Source organism: Uloborus diversus, chromosome 1, assembly GCF_026930045.1.
Source record: "Uloborus diversus isolate 005 chromosome 1, Udiv.v.3.1, whole genome shotgun sequence".
NCBI classification, from domain to species: Eukaryota; Metazoa; Arthropoda; class Arachnida; order Araneae; family Uloboridae; genus Uloborus; species Uloborus diversus.
Window position 1 is genome coordinate 82899382 of NC_072731.1, and position 19768 is coordinate 82919149.

The 19768-nt window shown below is 32.5% G+C and overlaps 1 protein-coding gene across 1 annotated transcript in view; it reads right to left on the reverse strand.

Annotated features, from left to right (window-relative positions):
- Positions 1 to 572: 572 nt before the first annotated feature.
- LOC129230715 (protein Mo25-like) overlaps positions 573 to 19768 on the reverse strand; it is a 128877-nt gene continuing 109681 nt past the window's right edge. The window contains exons 7-8 of the mRNA XM_054865138.1: positions 19057 to 19200; positions 573 to 1069 (exon numbers count right to left, since the gene is read on the reverse strand). Of these exons, the coding sequence (XP_054721113.1) occupies positions 893 to 1069; positions 19057 to 19200 (321 nt within the window). The 3' untranslated portion in view covers positions 573 to 892. The remainder of the gene's footprint in view (positions 1070 to 19056; positions 19201 to 19768) is intronic.

Here is a 19768-nt window from a genome sequence, read left to right on the forward strand (position 1 = left end):
GCAAAATTCTTTGGACATCAAGATTTTAAAAATTAAAAAAAAAAAGGTATTTAAAAGTGATTTGGTTAAGTTAAGTGAAATTCTGCAACTCGAAGGTAAGTTTGATTATTTTTTCTTTTTTCAAAATTAAAACAATATTGAATTCATACTGAGTTCAATATTGCAAAAGATTTTGAAAAAAATTGTGAAATACAAAAATTGTAAAAAAAAAATGTCTTGATATAAACCAATATCATTTCTAATTTTATAATGTTATAAAACAGTTAACTTGATCTTTTAATAGTATTCAACAAACCTGATTAAAAATTTTCTCGGATATCTAAGAAGTTTGCATAGCATGACAACAATAAATTGTATGTCAAATCTATTCTTCTATGGAAAAACAAGTTCATAAATTATATTACAACTAAAAGTATTAATATAAACAACATCAATACATTACAAAAAAAAAAGGATAAATGAAATAGAATGAAAACAAGTAAAGAAATCCACAAAATGAAATAGTGAAGGAAAATGAGTGTCCCTAAATGTGAGAAATACATGAAGCAAAAAAAGGAGGAAAAAAGGAAAAATCCAATGCTAATGTCACAAAGGAACTAAACGAAGTTTACTGATAAAACTAAGGATTTTAGAGCTTCAGGAGATAGCTTGATATGACAGAAGAAATTAAATTATACTTGGAATAGAACAACTGGACAATTTTTATGCAATCCAGAATGTTCCCCATGAGATGTAAAGGAAAATGAGAACTTATAATACAGAATATCTACAATTTAGCCTAATGGAAGTAACTCTTTTTCAACTGATAGATAGCAACAAATCGCTTTGAAGTGTTCTTTTGTTTTGACAAAAAAAAAAGCTAGTCTGTAACAAATCTGCCAACGAATTTGTGCTAGTCATCAGGTTTAAGCTCTTTTATTTGTTTGATTAGATAAGCTTTTTCATCATTAAACTGTTCATCATCAGAACGATCAGTATGAAAATTCGATAGGAAGTCCACTAGTTTATCCTTGTTTCGAAGCAAAATGTCTAGCACTGGTTTTGGCTTGTTTGGATTTGCAACAAATACCTAAAATATAGAAATTTAAAACATTAGAAACTTAGCAGTCAGACAAATAAGCATCAGCATGAATTAAAAAAATACAACTAAGATCCACAAAACTTTTAAACAAATTTAGGAGCTACTTTATTTTTTTAAGGCTGAATTAAAGAGATAATTTTGAGTCCTAGCTGTTTTCTACATAGCAAAGAGTTTAGTAAAATTTAAATGTACATGTACTAATACTAGAGGACCCGACAGACGTTCTGTTCAAACTTTATAAATTGAAAAGTTAAAAAATTTCAATAAACTATCAAGTGTTTGGACTATTTTGTTGCAAAAAATAAGTAAAAGAAAATGATTTAAGCTGCTTGGTGTTGGAATGCATATATTTATTACAACAAGATTTATCTAATGCCCACTGAGCAGTTGTTTTATTAACTATTTTTTCTCTCGCACTTGATGGTTTATTCCTTCAGCCATACTCAAAGGATAAAAAGCGTGCTCAGATATGAAGTGTAAAAAAACTAACAACACATCTAGAACAAACGGGAAATCCCGCTGCAACAACCCCCATATGAAAAAGAATAAAACAATCGAAAGGATATCATTTAAAAAAATGATAAAGGTAAAAATAGTTCTCTGAATAAGGGCGAAAATCACTCATCCCTCCCCCCCTCCCGATGTAAAATAAACACATTCTTGAACTAAAATGACTAAAAACTGTTTAAAAACCAAAAACAATTCTTAGCAAATTGAAATATTTCGCCAAATAAACAAAAAAATACAATAAATTACATTAACAGTACCAAAATGTAAACAAATGATCACGCAACTCTATTGTTTATAGCCAAAGTCGCCAAGCCACCACGTTACTGTAATCCAGCTTATCAGTGAGCGAAGTCAACCCCGACCGATTAGCAGTCTGATCTTTTGAACAAAAACTTTTAATACCATATATTGCCTAATTTGTTCTTTCCACCAAAGATAAAGATCTTCCACTGCACCGATCTTTTGTGTACAGAACTACTCTGTTGTAATTTATCTGGACGAAAATAAAATTTGTTTAGTCTTTAAATTACATCATCTTTTAATTTAATCTACGTTTTATCAATTCTCAATTGACATCACAGTAGGAAATTTCGTTACAAAAAGCAGAGCGGGCTTTCTTATTGTCCTTTGGCAACGGGTTAAATATTTATTTAAGTTCTCGCTCAACAATAGGTTAAAATAAATATTAATCATTTAAGGGAGATATAATCGTCCAATGTTTAAATTAATTAACAAAAACGTTTCCGATTCGATCCATCGCGCTTCGAAATCATGCTTGCCACAACTTAATTACATACAAAAAATTTGATCAAAATCGGTCCAGACGTTTAAAAGCCTTATGGTGACAAACGTCCGCACAGAAGATTTTTATATATTAAGATGAATTAAGCTGTAAAAATCCATTAAAGAATTATTCAACCCAAGCACAGTATTGAAATAGTAAAACAATATTTTAGACATACTGTGCAATGCAAGACAAGATTTCAATGTATTCAGTTTGTAAAAAAGTTTTAAATCCTTCACACCTAAAAACCAATATAAGTCTTTTGATAGAATAAATAATGAGGAAAAAACAAGGCTTTTACTTCAAAAATATATTTTGGGGTAAGTCTTTAAAAATATATTACATATAATGATGTGACGAATCATTAAAAAATGAGATCCTCAAATACGGATCATTAGTGCCAAAATTTGTGAATAGGGACACAAATACGGATCTCAAATTTTTTTCACCCAATTCAATTACTCAAGTGTAAAATTTGTAATGAACGGCATTCCTGTCAGGGGGTCAAGGCACTGTTTCTTTCTAAAATTCCATCTACTGCGAAAACATAATCAAGAATTTGTTGTATTCTTCTTAAAAGAAGTCTCCGCTAAGATTAGGAGAAAATTGGGAAGAATGGGACAGAGCTGCATTTATGCTTCGATAAAATGTAAAACAATATTTCTAGCTTGCTCAGCAGATGTAGGATGTAGAAGCAAGAGTCTATAATAAAGCTGCTACTGGACAGGCTAGAAATAATTTTCACCTTTTATTTTGCCATAAATGAGGCACTGACTTCTGTTTCAAAAAACAATTGGTGAAAACAGTGAAACCCCCGCCCACCCTTTCTCTTATTATTATAAAATAATGCCTAAAATCGCTTTTTGGGACATCAATTTCTAAAAATTTAGTCTCTCAACTTATGCAGCATTTTGCAACATTAGAGCATCATTCTCCTACTGTCAACAAAGAAAGCATAAAACTGTATTTTCCCAAGCTTTAATATCGAAAAAATTTTAGAGAGAGCCACTGATGCTTCCCAGTTCACCAAATAGTCTAAAATTGCGTATTTAGAAACACCAGCCTGCGAGCAACATAACTATTTTTTTCTAAAAATAACCTAAAATTGACTTCATTTCCAGAAAACATTTTGATTGGAACCTCTCTCGCCTTTCCTCTATCGTTGCTAAACTTAGCCAAAACATATGTTTAAATACAGTTCCAAGACATTTCCAGAGGAAAAGTGCCAAAGATAGCTTTCAAATTGTGTCTTAGGCTTCAATTTGAAAAACTTTCTATTTCTATAGATGACAACTGAATCACCCTTCCTCTCTTTAACTTGCCAAAAAATAGTTTGCAATTGCTTTTTTAAGAATTGAATGTCAAAAAAAGTCCACATAGAGACTCTTTCTTTTTAACGCCAAAAAAATTCTCTAGAGGGGCAGCACATCAGGTCTTTTGCACGCCGGGCGGCCGACACTCTACGACTGGCCTTGGCAGTAGTATCAATAAAAATTTAAGTTTTTTAGTTTTCATAAACAAAGTCTATTATGCAGATAGCTGTCTGACTCTGAAAATACGCAAATGACCATTAGTGTGAAGTGATATAAGTCATTAAATATGGCATTTCATATTTCTGCAAATTGTTCAGCTAATGTCAATTTTTTCTGTTCAGATTGTCTTCAGGTGCCAGTAATTACCCTGAATATGAATACAGGGATCTGGGGCTGCATAAAAATGTAGATTGTAGACGCTGTTGAGCGATCAAAAATTGCTTATTAACTCCACTTGACCTAAGTTAAAGTTGTTCTGATTTTTCAGATCGCCATGACGACGAGAATAATCTAACTCGCTTGAACATTTATTCAGAGGACAAATATTTGTCGCCATGGTTACAAATCGTTTGCATTCCTTCAAGACCTTACTTAAGCAGAATTTACTTTTTTAAAGAAGAGGGAGGTGGTTGTAAAATGTACGTTTTTTAAGAAAACTTCATCTAAATAAAAAATTTCTAGATTATTAATTCCCATCATTTAAGATTGATAAGAAATAAAATATGTGACATTATATGCAGTAAATAATCTTTTTGATTAGTGAACAGAAGAATTTCGGCCACAAAATCCTTATTACAGCATCCTAATCATTTCTTTTTTTATAGTTATGCCTCGAATTACCTGTTGTAAAAAATCACCAGTCATAATATGACAGGTACAAATTTTCTGGCCATTTTCATTCCATTCTATTTGTAGAATCAAAAAACTTTAAAGAGTACGGTCCAATCGTAATTTGTAATTGCAAAAAACATAATTTGAATTCCAAATGCAAAAATTCAAATGAATGCTGGTTCTTTTCTTTATTCCATCACCCCCCCCCCCCCAAAGTCTATTCCATCACCCCCCCCCCCCCAAGTCAAATTTAATATTTTAACTCTGAAACTTATTTTGACGTTTTTTTGCAATTAAAATTATGCATTTAGTACCAACGGTTCAAAAAATTGAAGATTATTCAGGATAAACATATTCTCCGATATCTTCATTTTCATGAAAATTGTGGCTAGCAAAAATAAGTGCTTTTCGATACATAAAATTGGGGCTTGATTGCAAACAAAAGAAGTGTGGGAGTCCAATAATTTACATAACTTGTTTTCATACCCAAATAGAAAGCATTTCATCTAAAATCATAAAATTCTGATAAAATTGAAAAGTGCAGGATTTCCGTTCCAGTGAGCTCCCATGCAAACTAACCCCTGCACTAAAGGTAAAGGTTTATGGTCGCCACTCAACACTGGCGACTCAATTTTCAAAATTGGCGACCCCAAAAAATTTCTACAGTTGCCACTTTTTTGAAGGGTTATTTTTATTTTAGATCCCAAGAAAAGAATTCCACACCACTCCAGACATACATCAATACAATAAGGCTATAGTACATTGCTTTGGAAGAACGCCTGGGGATTAACACTGCCTCTCAGCAAAGAAAGGGGGAAAGCTGTAGAAAAAAAATGGACTAAGTGGAGTAGCTGTGGGAGGGGGTAGAAACAAAGTTTCAATTACTCTCCATGCTGGAAGGGGGGAAGCAGGTGCCGAAAGCTCGTATTTTCTCTTAACAAACAATCCACCTACAATCCACCAGGAAAGAAGTTGGGGGGGGGGGGAGATCGGGGATAAGGGAAGATATATTTTTAACTCGGAAATACGAGTAGACAGTGGGTAGCCATGACAGTGGATCTCGACATTAGAACCTTTCTGCTTCTCTCACAACGTTTCTGCCTTGCGCGTTCGTTTTGCGGACTTCAGTTTATTTTTTTTAACATTGATGCATTAAAAGAAAGTATAATGGCGAGCAAAAAAAGAAAATTCACAGATAATGACTGTTCAACTCTAAAAATTACTTCGTTTTTTGTAGAAAAATGATGAGAGTAATTCTGAAATGTAAGTCAATCTCTTACTTTTTTCAACTTTTTTTTCTAAAACAGTTATATGTTTTGCTTTAAATCTTGAGCTAAGAGTATGAAAATATTATGCAAAATTGTGGTTGTTTAAAAAAAAAAAGGAAACAACATAATGTATGTTTTTTTACGTTAAACCCTTGAATGTTGTTCCAATCCTATTTGATTCCCAATTAACTCAAACAGCCTTCATTCTGAAAACCATCAAAATAGGAGGACAAATTAATTTAAAACTTAAAAAGGCCACTTGTTTTTGATCAAACAAAGCCCCCACCCCCCGCTCTTTTGTCATTTCTTTGCCATAATCAATGTTTTATGTTGTTCCATTAATCCTGTACTTCATTAAAAATTCTATTCATCATTAAAAAACAGAAAGGAAAAAAAACTATATTTCTATAAACAATATCCTATATTTCTGCTGTGATGTGGAAGCTAATACTCAAGATCGATTAGAGATTAGATTTTTCTCGAGATCGAAAAAAAAATCAACTAGTGTTTTTTTTAATTCCAAATTAGGCCCAATTTCCAAATAAATTCCCAAATAAGGGGGTGAAAAATTACTTGCACAAATTAACATTACATATTGTTGAAAAAGGTAGAATTTTCTGCGTTCTACCCAATTTGTTTCAATGCTCAAACTTAATTACGGCGGGAGTTATTTGCGTTTTTAGCTGGAATTTTTTTAGGCTTAGCTGAAATTTAGGCATTACTTTCATCAATAAATATTCAGAGAAATCCCTCAAATGCGGACACTAAAGGGACAAATTTTTTTGTCCACAATAGAGAGGTGTCCGCAAGACAGGGGTTTAATAATGTTATTTGGATTGGAACTAGGTAATTAAAAATTGTCCATCTAAGAGTGGTGTCCACCTGTGAGGGGTGCCCGTTAGGAAGGGTTTTACTGTATTAATAAAAAGTGAAGGAATTGTCCCACAGATTTCTTTTTGACATCATTGGAAAAAGCGACTTTTTTTACTCCAGATCTATCTCGACTTATGGTCGAAAAACTGAGCTTTTATCTCGAAAGGAAAAAAAGTTACAATCCTAATCAAGTTCAAAAAATTTCATGTCCATTTAAATTGTTAACCATTTTTTTTCACATTTTGATTCCTTAAATTTATTTTGTTTTTCCATGCTTACCCTTTTTAGATCCATTTTTCGATTTAATTTCTTAAAAGTATTTTAATACAGTAGACCCTCGTTTTACGCAGATTTATTTTATGCGGTTTACAATTTGACACCTATATTTTATTTTACGCTGATGAGTCTTGGTTTTACATGGATGCGGCAATGCAAACAGATATTTTCTGCTCTTTCAAAATCCAAACTCCTAAATATTGCAGATTACATCTAATAAACTGCATTTTGGCATGCTAATAACCGGGCTTGGGCCATTGGAGACATTTTATGCCACTGGTTCTAAAGCTCTTTCCAGAAGTAAAGTTATTAAACTCACACAGTTTAGAACTCGCTGGAAGAAGAGCTTTTAGGAGTGACAAAGAAGGACAAAACCTTTGAGGATACCAACATTGGTGACACACAACCAAAAACATTCATTGAAACTTTTGAGCCATTCCTAGATAATATAAATGATCTTTCTGATTTGTTAGTGAAGGAAGATTCTATCATGGAAATGATGCAAGTGATCATGGATGTGTTAATACTATGCAAGGAATTACAGAGAAAAATTATTAATGACTGCCAAAAGATTATCACAGACAGCTCTTCTTTATAAACAGAACAAAAAAAAAATTTATATTTTCTTCATGCATGTTGTGCATAAAAATCAATATAAATACACATTAAACTGATGGTACAATTAGTCATCACTAGAATGAATTATTTTTTTATCTACAGAACCTAACCCCTATTTTAACACTACTGTTAGGTCTCAATTCCTGCGGTTTCGATTTACGCAGCACTTCCGTGGAACGTAAGCCTCACATAAAACAAGGGTCTACTGTATCTGTCATCATTGTTTGGAAGGAAAATTTTGCATGATGTTTTTTTTTTTTATTTATTTATTTAAGCCTGATTGTTGAATATACGTCACTTGACAATTTTTATTTTCAAAGTAGTCTGGGCAAAGCCAGGCAACGCAGCTAGTATTTAATATTACAAACATTTTATTTTTTTGAAGTATTGAGATGTGTAAATGTTAACTGATTTCTAGAGGCAGCTATAGTTGGTGTTGCTTCAGAGCTCTTATTGCCTTGGAAGTTCTGGGCACCCAACGCCTCGTATATTTCCATGATTAATATAATTTATATTTCTTGTTAGCATTCCCTTAGCATCACTTCCATAATATTTGTTAGTTCCCATCCAGAATTTTAAATAAAATATACAAATTTAAATCCCCCCTTCTCGTACTAGAGCGTTGTTTTTTAAACTCGGTAAAACTGGTAGCCACCAAGTTTTTCTAGTCTAGTGGCCATAAGCCACTTGAAATGGCTCCTGACAAGTTCTTCAAGGGGATTTTTTTAAATTCAAGTTTGAAATTGAGACCTATTGCTGTGTTTGAAATTTGCCAGTGAAATTTTCTGCTAGAGAATATTTCTTTGTTCCTTTGCTGAGGTTTTCTTTTTTTCCTTTCCATTTATAAGTTTTTTTTTTTTCTTTTAACTTATCAATGTAACTAAGAACATACTTAAGATATTTGCAGATCCCGAAGTGGTTTTTTGAGGGGGAAAAGTAGGAAATAAAGAATCAAAAATTAAAAAAGTAGGAAAAATAGGAAAAAAATCACTTAAAAAAGTAGGAAAAAATAGGAAGAGATAGATAGGACTACACACACGTCAAGACTACTGACAATCATTAGTATAAAAAATAAACTGGTGAAAACAAAGATATTAATTGCAAAAATTTGAAAATAAAATCTAAACAAAGAAACACCTTTCACCAATACAGTAATAAAATTTTTAAGTGTAAAAGAATAAAATGCAATATAGCGATCGCAAAAAAACAATAATAATAATAAAACTCTTATTTTGGTGCAATAAAACCATTTTTGTTAAAGATTTGCTTTGTCAAAAACGAAAACATTTCTTCGAGAGCATCCATTTATGATTTAAAAATACTAACACTTTCAGCTTTTGTTATCATAAACTATGATACAAAAAGCAAAGCAAATATTGAATCAGTTTTAGTTAAAAATAATCATGCATTCTTGCATAAATAGAGATGTTTGAATTTAAAAAAAAAAAAAAAAAGGAAAACGACTGAAAATGCAGAACTAAAATAAATGTGTTTTTAAATGTGGGACATAAAATTTATAATAAAATAATAAACTAAAGAAATAACGAAATAAGTCAACTAAAAGGTTTGTACTATGTTATGTATTTTTAGCATTCAACATACATTTTTGTTTCAGGCACGTCATTTATGAGAGTCAATTTCTCCCCTCCCTGGCTTTGGAAAATTAATGCTTAGCTATACAAGTTTGTGCACTTTTTGTTGTTTTCAGATAAAATTTGCATTCAGTATACATCCTTCACTAGTTACCTCCGGGGGAGGCAGGACCGGATTAGCCATAGAGCAGAAGGAGCAAATGCTACGGGCCCCGCGCCATGAGAAAAAATTCCAGAAAAAAAAAATACTTTCCGTACTTTAACCCGTTTAAATTTCTCTATCTTTCTCTTTTTATTTAGATTTAGCTTTTCTAAATGCTCAGGTAAATTAAAAATCTTATTTTATTGATAGATTGCTTTCCAGAAATTTCTCCCAATTGAAGTCTTTAAAAACGGAATTTTAGTTGATCTTTCTTAGTGGAAGGAGAAAAAACTCCGTTGAGTCAGAAAAGTTTCAAAACTGACCTAAAAATTACAATTTTAGGCAAAGCTTGGAGATCGGAGAATTGGGTTTTCTCTGGATTTTCTTTTATTTTTCCAAAATGAAGTCAATTTTAAGGTATCTTAGGAAATTTAAGGGAGTCAGGGTCCTAAAACTTTCAGCTATTCAAGCCTAAAAAAAAGAAAGTTTTGGTGGTTTCATAACAATTGAGGAGAGGAGAAGGGGTTCTTTCCTGAAATTGTGCTCAAAACTGAAGTTAATTTCAGGCTATCTTTGGGAGGAAAGGGTTTAAGGGATTGACTCATGGTATAGCTGAAAACAAAATTTCAAGCTATGTGGGAAGATTAGAGAAAGGGATGAGGGTCTGAACTCCCCCAGAAACAATTCTGACTTCAAGTTTCAAATCGTGGTTTTAGATTATCACTGGAGACATCGGGGGGGGGGGGGGGGAGATACGAGTTTGCTTCGCAAAATGTTTGAAACAGAAATCTTCAAGACGCAGGCTATCTTTAGTTCTAAATTTAGGTAAAGAGTGATACTTTGGAGCCTTTTCCTCCAAATGTTGAGAAGCTAAGTAAGTAGGTGGGTATTCTTCTTTGGAAATTTTTTAAAATTTTGAAATCGAGATGGTTTAAGGGCTTTCTCCGGAATTTTTCGGAATTTAGGCTCTAAAAACTCAAATTTAAGCAATTTTTGTTGCAAATTCTTAAAGCACAAATCCTAAAACCACATTTTAAGGCTCTCTTTGGTGATGTTAGACAAGAGAGGGGTAAAGGTTACCACCCAGAAATTGTTTAAAAGTGGCTTTAATCTTAAAACTTTCGAAATTGGAGTCCTGAGAAGGTAATTGTTAGTCATCCTAAACTTTTTTTTGGTTACTTAACTTCATGTCAGTTTATCACCCTCAAAATTTGCCGTCCGTTACAAGAGCCCGTAGATCCGGCACTGTAAACAACAATGAGCAAAATTAAGAGATCATGATAGAAGGAAAGAAAAAGATTTTGAGACGTCACACTTATGCTGAGCGAAATAAATGAATTGTTAAGAGAATATTATCTTTTGACGAACTAAAATAATTATGTATAGAAGAAAGACTTTATAAATATCGTTTTTAATTTTTTCCTCTGAGTGGGAGGGAACTAAAAAGCTGCCACCCATGCCCCGAACCTAGCCCCTTTCTTTGCAGCCAAAAACATTTTTATTCGAACTTGAAATTCAGAAAAATTCAGGAAGAAAATTGTTTAATATAATTGAAAACCCGCTAAAACTGCTTTCTGGAATTTCAGTTTCGAAAAATTTCTATGGGTGTAATCCCGAGCCCGATCCCGTCCTATAATGTCGTTGAATAAGGTGGCCTAAAGATGCGTATTTTGGACTATAATTTCGAAAAATTTCAATGGGAGTGTACCTCTCCCCCTCCAACATTGTTAACAATGGTCTAACATGTACTTTTAAGACTTAAACTTCGAAAATTTTCCGTGTTGCCTCGAAGAGTGTCTGAACCCCATCCCATATCGAAATGTAACCCACGATGGCCTACTGTCTAACACGTTTTTACAACTTTACTTTCGAGAAATTTCCAGGGGATGGCTTTCGCGAACTCCACCCCAAAATCACCAAAGAGCGTTAAAAAAAAAATGTCATTTCAGAGTATATAATTTCAAGAATTTTTGCTTAAAATTGTGTTTTTGGATTAATAACAGATAATAAATTCAAAAATTTTCCAATGGGACCTCCTTGAACACCACTCTTTCCTCTCTCTACAACATCATTGAGGGTAATCTACAGTTCTATTTAAGACTTCAATTTTAAAAAACTGCCTGGAGAGTCGCTGTGAACCCAAATTTTTTTCCTTTGATCTTACCTAAGATAGGATGCAATCGCGTTCTTTGACTTCAGTTTCTCCAAATAATGGCCTCCGAAAGTCTTCTTTTCCTAGTATGATTAGGAATCGTTAGAATTGAGTTTTTAGAATTGAAATATCGAAATTTTTCCGGAGGCAAGCGTTTTTGGAATTAAAAGTTAAAAACGTGTAGTAACGGGAAAACGAGGGGCAATAGAAGGGGATCATAACCTTCGTAAAGCTCTTAAACTATATCTACATTTCTGTATTCATGCATGTTATAAGTACACCTCCCGTCTCCATGAAGAAGTGCTATATTGTTTACTATATCATTCGAAAACGAGGGCCCCTTGGAATTATTTGCTACGGGTCCCGAGCTGGCTTAATCCGGCCCTGGGGGGAGGGGGGAATCAAAGTGACGGGACAGTTCTAATTTTAATCAAGCTATAAAAATGAATATTGTTTTAATGGTTTGATGATTTTTACTTCCTTCTTGTTCCAAATTTTTTGTCACGAAAAAAAAAGGGAAACATCCATGCATGGTAAACATAACATTTTATCAAAGACAAAGATCAGTTACTAATGTTTCTCTGTGCATAAAAGGGAAGGCATGTAGTTTATCTCAATCCTCACCATACAACAAAAATAATCATTCGGAAATTGTTCACAAAATTGAAAGTGAGGGGGGAGCACCTGGCATCAAATGCCTGCATATATCTCTTTCTCCCCCACTCCCTTTGATCAGGCGCACTAAGTACAATAACTTACAGTAGATACGCTGCATCGGTATTATTGCCGCACCCCAAAAAGAGTAAGAGACTGTCAAAAAAAAGTTAAATGCTCAGAAATGTCACATTGCCATAAACACAGCATATAAAAATGATGAGCAACTCCTCGGTATTGATGATATATCAGAGTAGAAAATACCCATTAAAAAGAAAAAAATACATATTAGTTTGTGGCTCTATCCCCCAACTTTTAAAAATGTGAATTAAATAAAAACAAAATATCGCATTTAAGTTGATTTCCGATATTTCTCCAAAAATCGAGAACGTTTTACCCATCCAGGTTTTGCCGCCTTTTTTTTTTTTTTTTTTTGCAAATACTCTTTGCAAGGAAAGAAAATGAAATTTTATAAATTTTATAATCAGTTTACAATTTAGAATGAACAATAATCATATTTATGTACGAAAAAAGTTAGTTTCCGCGATTATTTTTGAAGTGGTTCGTTTTTGCGAATTTCTGTTATCTGTCACTTTTATGTTGTACTCAGTGGAGGATCCAGCCGATTGTTTTGGGACGGGCCATCCGAAATTTTTGAACAAACTCCGAACTCCCCAGAAATTTTATTAAAATGAAGTTTTAAAAACTCAATTTTCGGGGTATCGGGACATTAGGTGAGGGGGTGGATTTAGGAATCTCCCTCGAGAATGTTTCAAAATTTAAATTGCCGAGTAATTTTTGAAAATTAGGAAATTAAAAACGCATTTTGTCTATTTTTGATGATGTACCGAGAAAGGTCAGGTTTCAGGTGCTGGCCCCAAAATACTTTTTGAAAATAAAAGCTTAAAAGCCAAAATATTCTGTCATTATACATTGAGAAGTTAGAAGAGGAGAGAGGTTCTTCTAGCTCTTCAGCTGTCCATCCTAAAAATGCACTTTTAGGTAATGTTTGCTTACATTTAAGGAAGAGTAAAATTGCTTAGAATCCTTCCTTCCTGGAAACATTTTGCATTTAAGGCTCTAAAAATTCGCTTTTTAACTATTTTTATACATATTTTAGAAAGGGATGGAAAATTTGTGAGCTCCTCCAAAAACCTCCTTTTAAAGCTATCATCACGATATAAACTAGGGAGGAAGGGGGTCCTATCAAGGATAATTTGTAATTGAAGTCCCAAAAAATTTCATGTAAGTTGCTTTTAAGCAAGTTAACTGATAAGGGCCGGATAAGCTAGTTTCCGTTGATATTTTTGCCAAATAAATGACTTAAAATGCAATTTTTTGCTACATATCAAGGCATTTGCGAAAGGGCATGGGAAAAGGGGGTTCTCCCCCTAGTTTCGAAATTCAAGCCATAAAAACGAAAATTCAGGCTCTCTTTGGTCTTGTGAACAATAGGTATACTCTGAGAACAGCAGTATTTAGAGATTGTCCAAATGTCTGTAGTTGGAATCAAGAAACAGGGTTCATACCCTTTAGGCAGAAAAAAATTCAAGCACTTTTCAAGTACTTTTCAAGGTAAAAAATTTTGTTTTCAAGGCAATATCATAAATTTGTACTAAAAATATTGTATGCAGGTTTCATTTACTACAAACACATGGAAATAAGGCAATAATACAAAAAAGTATAGGAAAACAAAATTGCTTTTTCTACAACGAGAGACGCTTTGATGAAAGATCTACTGCGTTGAAAGTTTTTCTGAGAATGTTTGAAAAGTTTGGTCATAAAGAGAAGCAGATACCAAGAGGTTTAATTTTGAGGTTTTTCAAAGCTTGCAGCAGTCAGAGGTTTTTTATGTTAAGGGTTTTTTATGTAAGAGGTTTTGTATATTTTCTAGAATCAGCAAATTAAAAAAACCTTTCATAACTGCTTTTAGCTTTTATGGGAAGAAACTAAAATACCCAAGTTCAATGGCATTGCCAGAGAGGAGTTTTTTAAGTCACTCCCCCCCCCCCCCCCCCGGTTTCAACATTTATTTCCAATATCTATACAGTGGTTTATTACAACATAAGGGCGTTTAGGACAAAAACACTACCCAGAAAGTTACTTCAGTTTGCACTATTAAGTTCTAAAAATATTAGGTTTGCAAATCAATTATTCGTATGTATTTATTAGCTGTTCAGCCAATAAGGCATTTCAACTGTCCTCGAGTAAATTTAAAAATTAGGAAGTAAGAAAAGTTTATGAAGTCCACAGTCCAGTCGCTACACCTCAAAATATACAAAAGCAGCTTAAGCAGTGATAAATACTCTGAATGCAAACTTGAGCCTATTCAGCTTTCATTGATTAACTTGCAATAGAGAATAAATGTGCAAGTTCACATTTATAGAGCCATATTTCGAAATTGAAAAGATTCACAAGAAGTTGACATATATTATGACAAAAATAGTTTTATTTTGGGAAAAAATGGGTAATTATTGAAATTAGAATTTAAATTTAGAAAGGCAATAATATTCAGGTGTAATTGTGATTTGTGAGTTCATAAAAAATTACCTGAAAGTTTCAAAGAGCAAAATGGGGCGAGGGGGGGGGGGAATAATTTTTAAAACTAAGACCCCTATTACTTGAATATACATATGTACAACAATAACTTTTGCTATGCATACAATTCATAAAATAGTTTATTAAGTCAAAATATTCTGCATAGAAATACCATGCCCAGTGCCTGTTGATAACCAGCAACAGGCACTGGGCCTAGCTAGGCTGGTACAGGTCAATTTATTAGATCCAAATGAAGATGAATGACCCTCCTTAAGCTATCTACCCCTTTGCTGATTAAAGCCTCTTTCAGTAAGCTCCAAGTACCCACAACCTCAATAAAGTAGTAATTTTGAACATTTGAGGAAAAGGGGAAAATTGGAGATATAGGGAGGTAAAAGCATAAAAACGAACACTACTGGATTTCAAGTGAATAATCATAACACAACCACCCCTGTTATACACCTTATTTATTTTAGTAGACATAAAAAAATGATGTACCTATAAATAAAATTATATAAATCAACGTTATATTTAAAATACAAACTTTAAGTTAATTTGTTAGGTGCTCAACTGCTGAAATTTAAATTTTTTAAAAAAAAATCTGTTATGAACAAAAATTAGGTAAAGATAATCATTCAAAATTGCAAAAATAAATAAGCAAATAATTAAACAAGACCAAGGTAATAAATTCTTTAACTCTTTAGTTATTAAAATAAAAAATAAAATAAGCTAATCTGATGTAGCAGTGTCAAAATAACAACTAATTGCCAAAAATATAAAAATATTTACAAAATGCAAAAGGATTGAAATCTCAAACAAGGGAAGCAAATTTTCGCGAATTAAGTTTAATGTTGTCATGTTTCCCATAAAATAAACTTATATTTTACCGAAATTAAACATAAAATATGCTAATCTACGGTAGCAAATATGAAAATAACATCCCACTAGTGAATATATATGCAAGATGCAAAAAGATTGAAATTTCAAACACGAGAAGCAATTTTTCGCAAAGTTTGAGTTCGTTCGACGTGGCATGTTTCCCATGAAATAAATTTATTTGTTTTTTATTAAAATGAAACAAAAAAATATACTAATCTAAGGTAGCATATGCGAAACTAACATTTGATTAGCCAAAATATTTAAATATTTGCAGGATGCAAAAAGATTGAAATTTCAAACACAAAAGCAATTTTCCACGAAACCCGAGTACGTTCAATGTTGTCATGGTTTCCAAATTAATTTCTTTGTTAATTAATGAAATCAAACAAAAATAAACTAATCTAAGGTACCATATGCCAAAATATCTTTCGGTTGTAAAAAAACATCAAAATATTTACAAGATGCAAAAGGATTGAAATCCCAAACACGGAAGCAATTTTTCGCGATGTTGCATACTGAACACATGTTCAGAAAATTGCATTGGTGAAATACTTTTTTAAAACTTCTAAGCACAATTCGTTGATTTTTGCGAGAATTTAAGCACTAAGAAACTTTTTCAAGGTTTTAAAACTTTTTCAAGGTTTTCAAGCACTTGAAAATGAACTTTTTTTTTTCAAGCACTTTTCAAGGTTTTTCAAGGGCGTACGAACCCTGCAGAAATGATGTAAAAGATGGAGAAAAATTTTGGAAATAAAAGTTTTGTTTTGAGGGTAGGGACATAATTTATCTCCCAATGAAGGCCTATGCTTCTTTTTCAGTATAACACATGTGTTAAATTTTGTTATCTTCTCATAATATTTTTTTTCTTTTTTTTTCTTAAAAAAAATCCCACAATCACAAGGCTTTGGGAGGGGTCATGGCCCCCATGGTCCCTCTCTAGATCCGCCCCTGGTTGTACTAACATCAATAAAATATGTACAGTGAACAAGTTTTTCATTTTTTGCTTCCTTATGTTCCTTTTAAGGTTTTACATTGCCTTTCTGTTTAAATAGAGCTCCATTTCACTTGTAATCATACAAAAAATTGGCGAATAAGAAATTCGGTTTTTCCCGCATTTTTTGAACAGTCGGCCGTTTACTTTAATTAAAGCTTCTAATTGACGGGTAAATAATATATGATTGCATCAGAATGTGCCAGTATCTTTTTTTTTAGTGTCATTAATACAGTAGGACTGAAGTCGGGGCGATAAAAAGAAAAGTCGATCATAAACGCCGCAACGGCAAAAAGTAACTTACGAAAATTTAACTTTTAAACATGCAAACACCACCGCTGTGGCGTTTCTTCCAGAAATTAATGTAGTCAGTCAATGAAAAGCTCGGGATCTGCTTGCTTCTGATACTTTTCAAAATCGAAACATGTAGAAAATTATCGATGCGGCATGGTAAAAATAAGAATCAATGCACAATTAGAAGTGCAATACTAAAAAAAGAAAAAGTAGGAAAAAAAAGGAAAAAATAGGAAAATAAGGAGAGAGCTCTAAAAAGTAGGAAAAATAGGAACTCTTTGAGGTCTGTATTTGCTTTTCCAACTAAAATTCGGCTCACTTTTTTGTTTTTGTCACTAATGCTAGAATGTTGATTATTTTCACAAAATAGGATATTAGTAAAAACTTTCAAATGCCGACATTGAATTTCACAAAAATAGGCAGTAAGAAAAATACTGGACAGACCTTTTGACATACTTGTTGGCAGAAAAATGAGCCTCTTTAAATACAGTTAATTGTGCCACTGTGTTTGGCACTATGTGCATTTGCAAACTAACATTTTATGCATTAATTTGAAGTCTAAAACTAGAATGAAAGGATGGAAATTTTTGTTCCATTTTGGCATCTTGCTACTACTGTTTAAACCAAAATGAAAAAATAAGTTTCAAAAGATGTAATCTAAACTATCTCACTAGACATATTTGTGAGCCAAATCTTAGACATACTTTCTTACATTATATCAGCATGAGAACAGAAGTTAGCTAAGATATTGTTAAGTCAGGGGCGTGCAGGGAGGGGGGGGGGGAGAAGGGACACCTGCTGTCCCAGGCCCGAGCCTGAAGGGGGCCCAATATTTTTAAAAGTAGGCTGACATGTAGAAGTAAACAATATGGAGGTGTGCTTGGAAAAGTCATTTGTCACGGGCCCCAAAATTTCTGGGCACGCCCCTCAGTAAAGTTACAGCAATCACAAATACATCACAAAATTCAGTCAGGGTTAATACTCAATTTGGATAAAAAAAATTCCAAGATCTTGTTATACAAAGAGAATAGTACTATTTAATGCAAAACTTGCCAACTTTCAGAAATGGGCATTAGAAAAACTTTTATGTGAGTGCCACTACCTCATTTGAGCACTTACTAGTGATTGAAAAAATATCAGTGTACACTGCAGAAACTAATAAATTATTCTTATTTGTCTTTATCATATTAATTCAAGTAAAGTAAAAATATAGTGAATGCAAAACACTGTTGTTTAAATGTCTAATAAATATTTAATAAATAGGGAAGAATAGTAATGAATTGATAAAAAATTGAATGAGTCATTACTAAGTTTCTAATAATAAATTCACTTCATAAAATCATTGCCCTTTGGTGTCAATAGAGCATCCAATCACCAATGTAACTTGACAGTATATATTCGTTCATTAAAGTAAAGCCACATTTTTTCAGTAAATTTAGCCACAACAATCAGTTTTGTGCGTTGTATGTTGGGCATCACTGTTATAAGAGTATCATTTTCTAAAGCCTTCAACAAAAAACTCTAATAAATTTAATAATGATTTTTTCTTTACAAGTAGTTGAAACGAACTTGAGTGCTTAATAGGGTGATATTGATTTTTTTTTTGTTTGAGGGGGGCGTGGAAACATCAAAAACGTGCAAGCCCGCTACTAAAGAATATAAAATATAAAAAGGGCTGAAAATAATCATGAATTCAAAATTAGTGATGCCCCAGTAGTAAAATCACATTTAAAAAAAAAGGCGAGCGACTATTACTGAAGAAAATGAAATTGGATTCCAAAACTCGGATTTGTTTTTGAGATTGTTCAAGTTATACGCAATATTACTAAACCACTCAATATTTCTAGCCCTCTTTTAGCTATTGATACTTTTTTTACTGCCCAAGACATTTTTCCATGACTTTAAATAAATATCCATGACTTTTAATAAAAATATTAATTTTGCACGACTTTTCCAGGTCTGAAACTTAATTTTTTTTTCATGCCTTTTCAGGATTTTCCATGACCCATACGAACTCTGTTCAGTGTGCATATAATGATTTGACCCTCCCCTGTGGCCCTAATCCTACAATTTCTTGTCTTTGTGGTCTGCTGTCTCTTGCGCATGCCTGACATAACACATATCAATTGAAAAATGCATTAGAAACCATTACATACTAGTCAAAAATATTTCACTATTTATGCATTCCAATTTCTAATTTGTTTAACTTATAACTGAAAACTTTTCAAAAAATATAATACAAGTTATATAAAAAATATACCTTAAAAACATGAAATGCTTCGAATTGTATGTTACGACTTCTTTCTTTCAACATATTCATCATAAGCTTTAAATTGTCTGGAGAACTAATGTATCTTGTCATAATGGTAAAATTGTGACGATCTAATAATAGCTCCCCTAACAACTGTAAGGAAAATCGTTTTGATTATTTTCATGATAATCTAAATAAAAAATATAAATGCAAATAATCAGTAATTTCAACATAATAGACTAAGTAAGAAACAAAAGTAGCTATGTATAGTAAAAAGAACATGTATGTGGAAGACATACTTAAACCCATATCAGTGCATCAAACAAAGATCATACAAACTACAGCCATTCAGGACAACTTAGAGATGCAATTTCTTTATTTTAAACTAACCCTCTCATATTTTAATAGTTTTACTGTATTTTTTATTGCAAAATGGAAGAAATTCCTAAACCATTGCACATTTACCCAAAATAAGAAATAATTGCTAAATTGTCTTAAAATGACACATTAGCTGAGTTTATAGCTGCAAGCTGTCCTGCCATTTAGAATACCTTTGTACAATGTAAGAAATTGGGATGCAAAGTAAATAATTTCAAGTTAAGTAGTGCAACGTTAATGTAGCAAAATGAAATTTCTAAATATTTAAAAACTGCCTTGTTAAACTTAGCAACATCACAAGATTTATATCATTTAAAATATTGCACAGAATAATACAATGAAG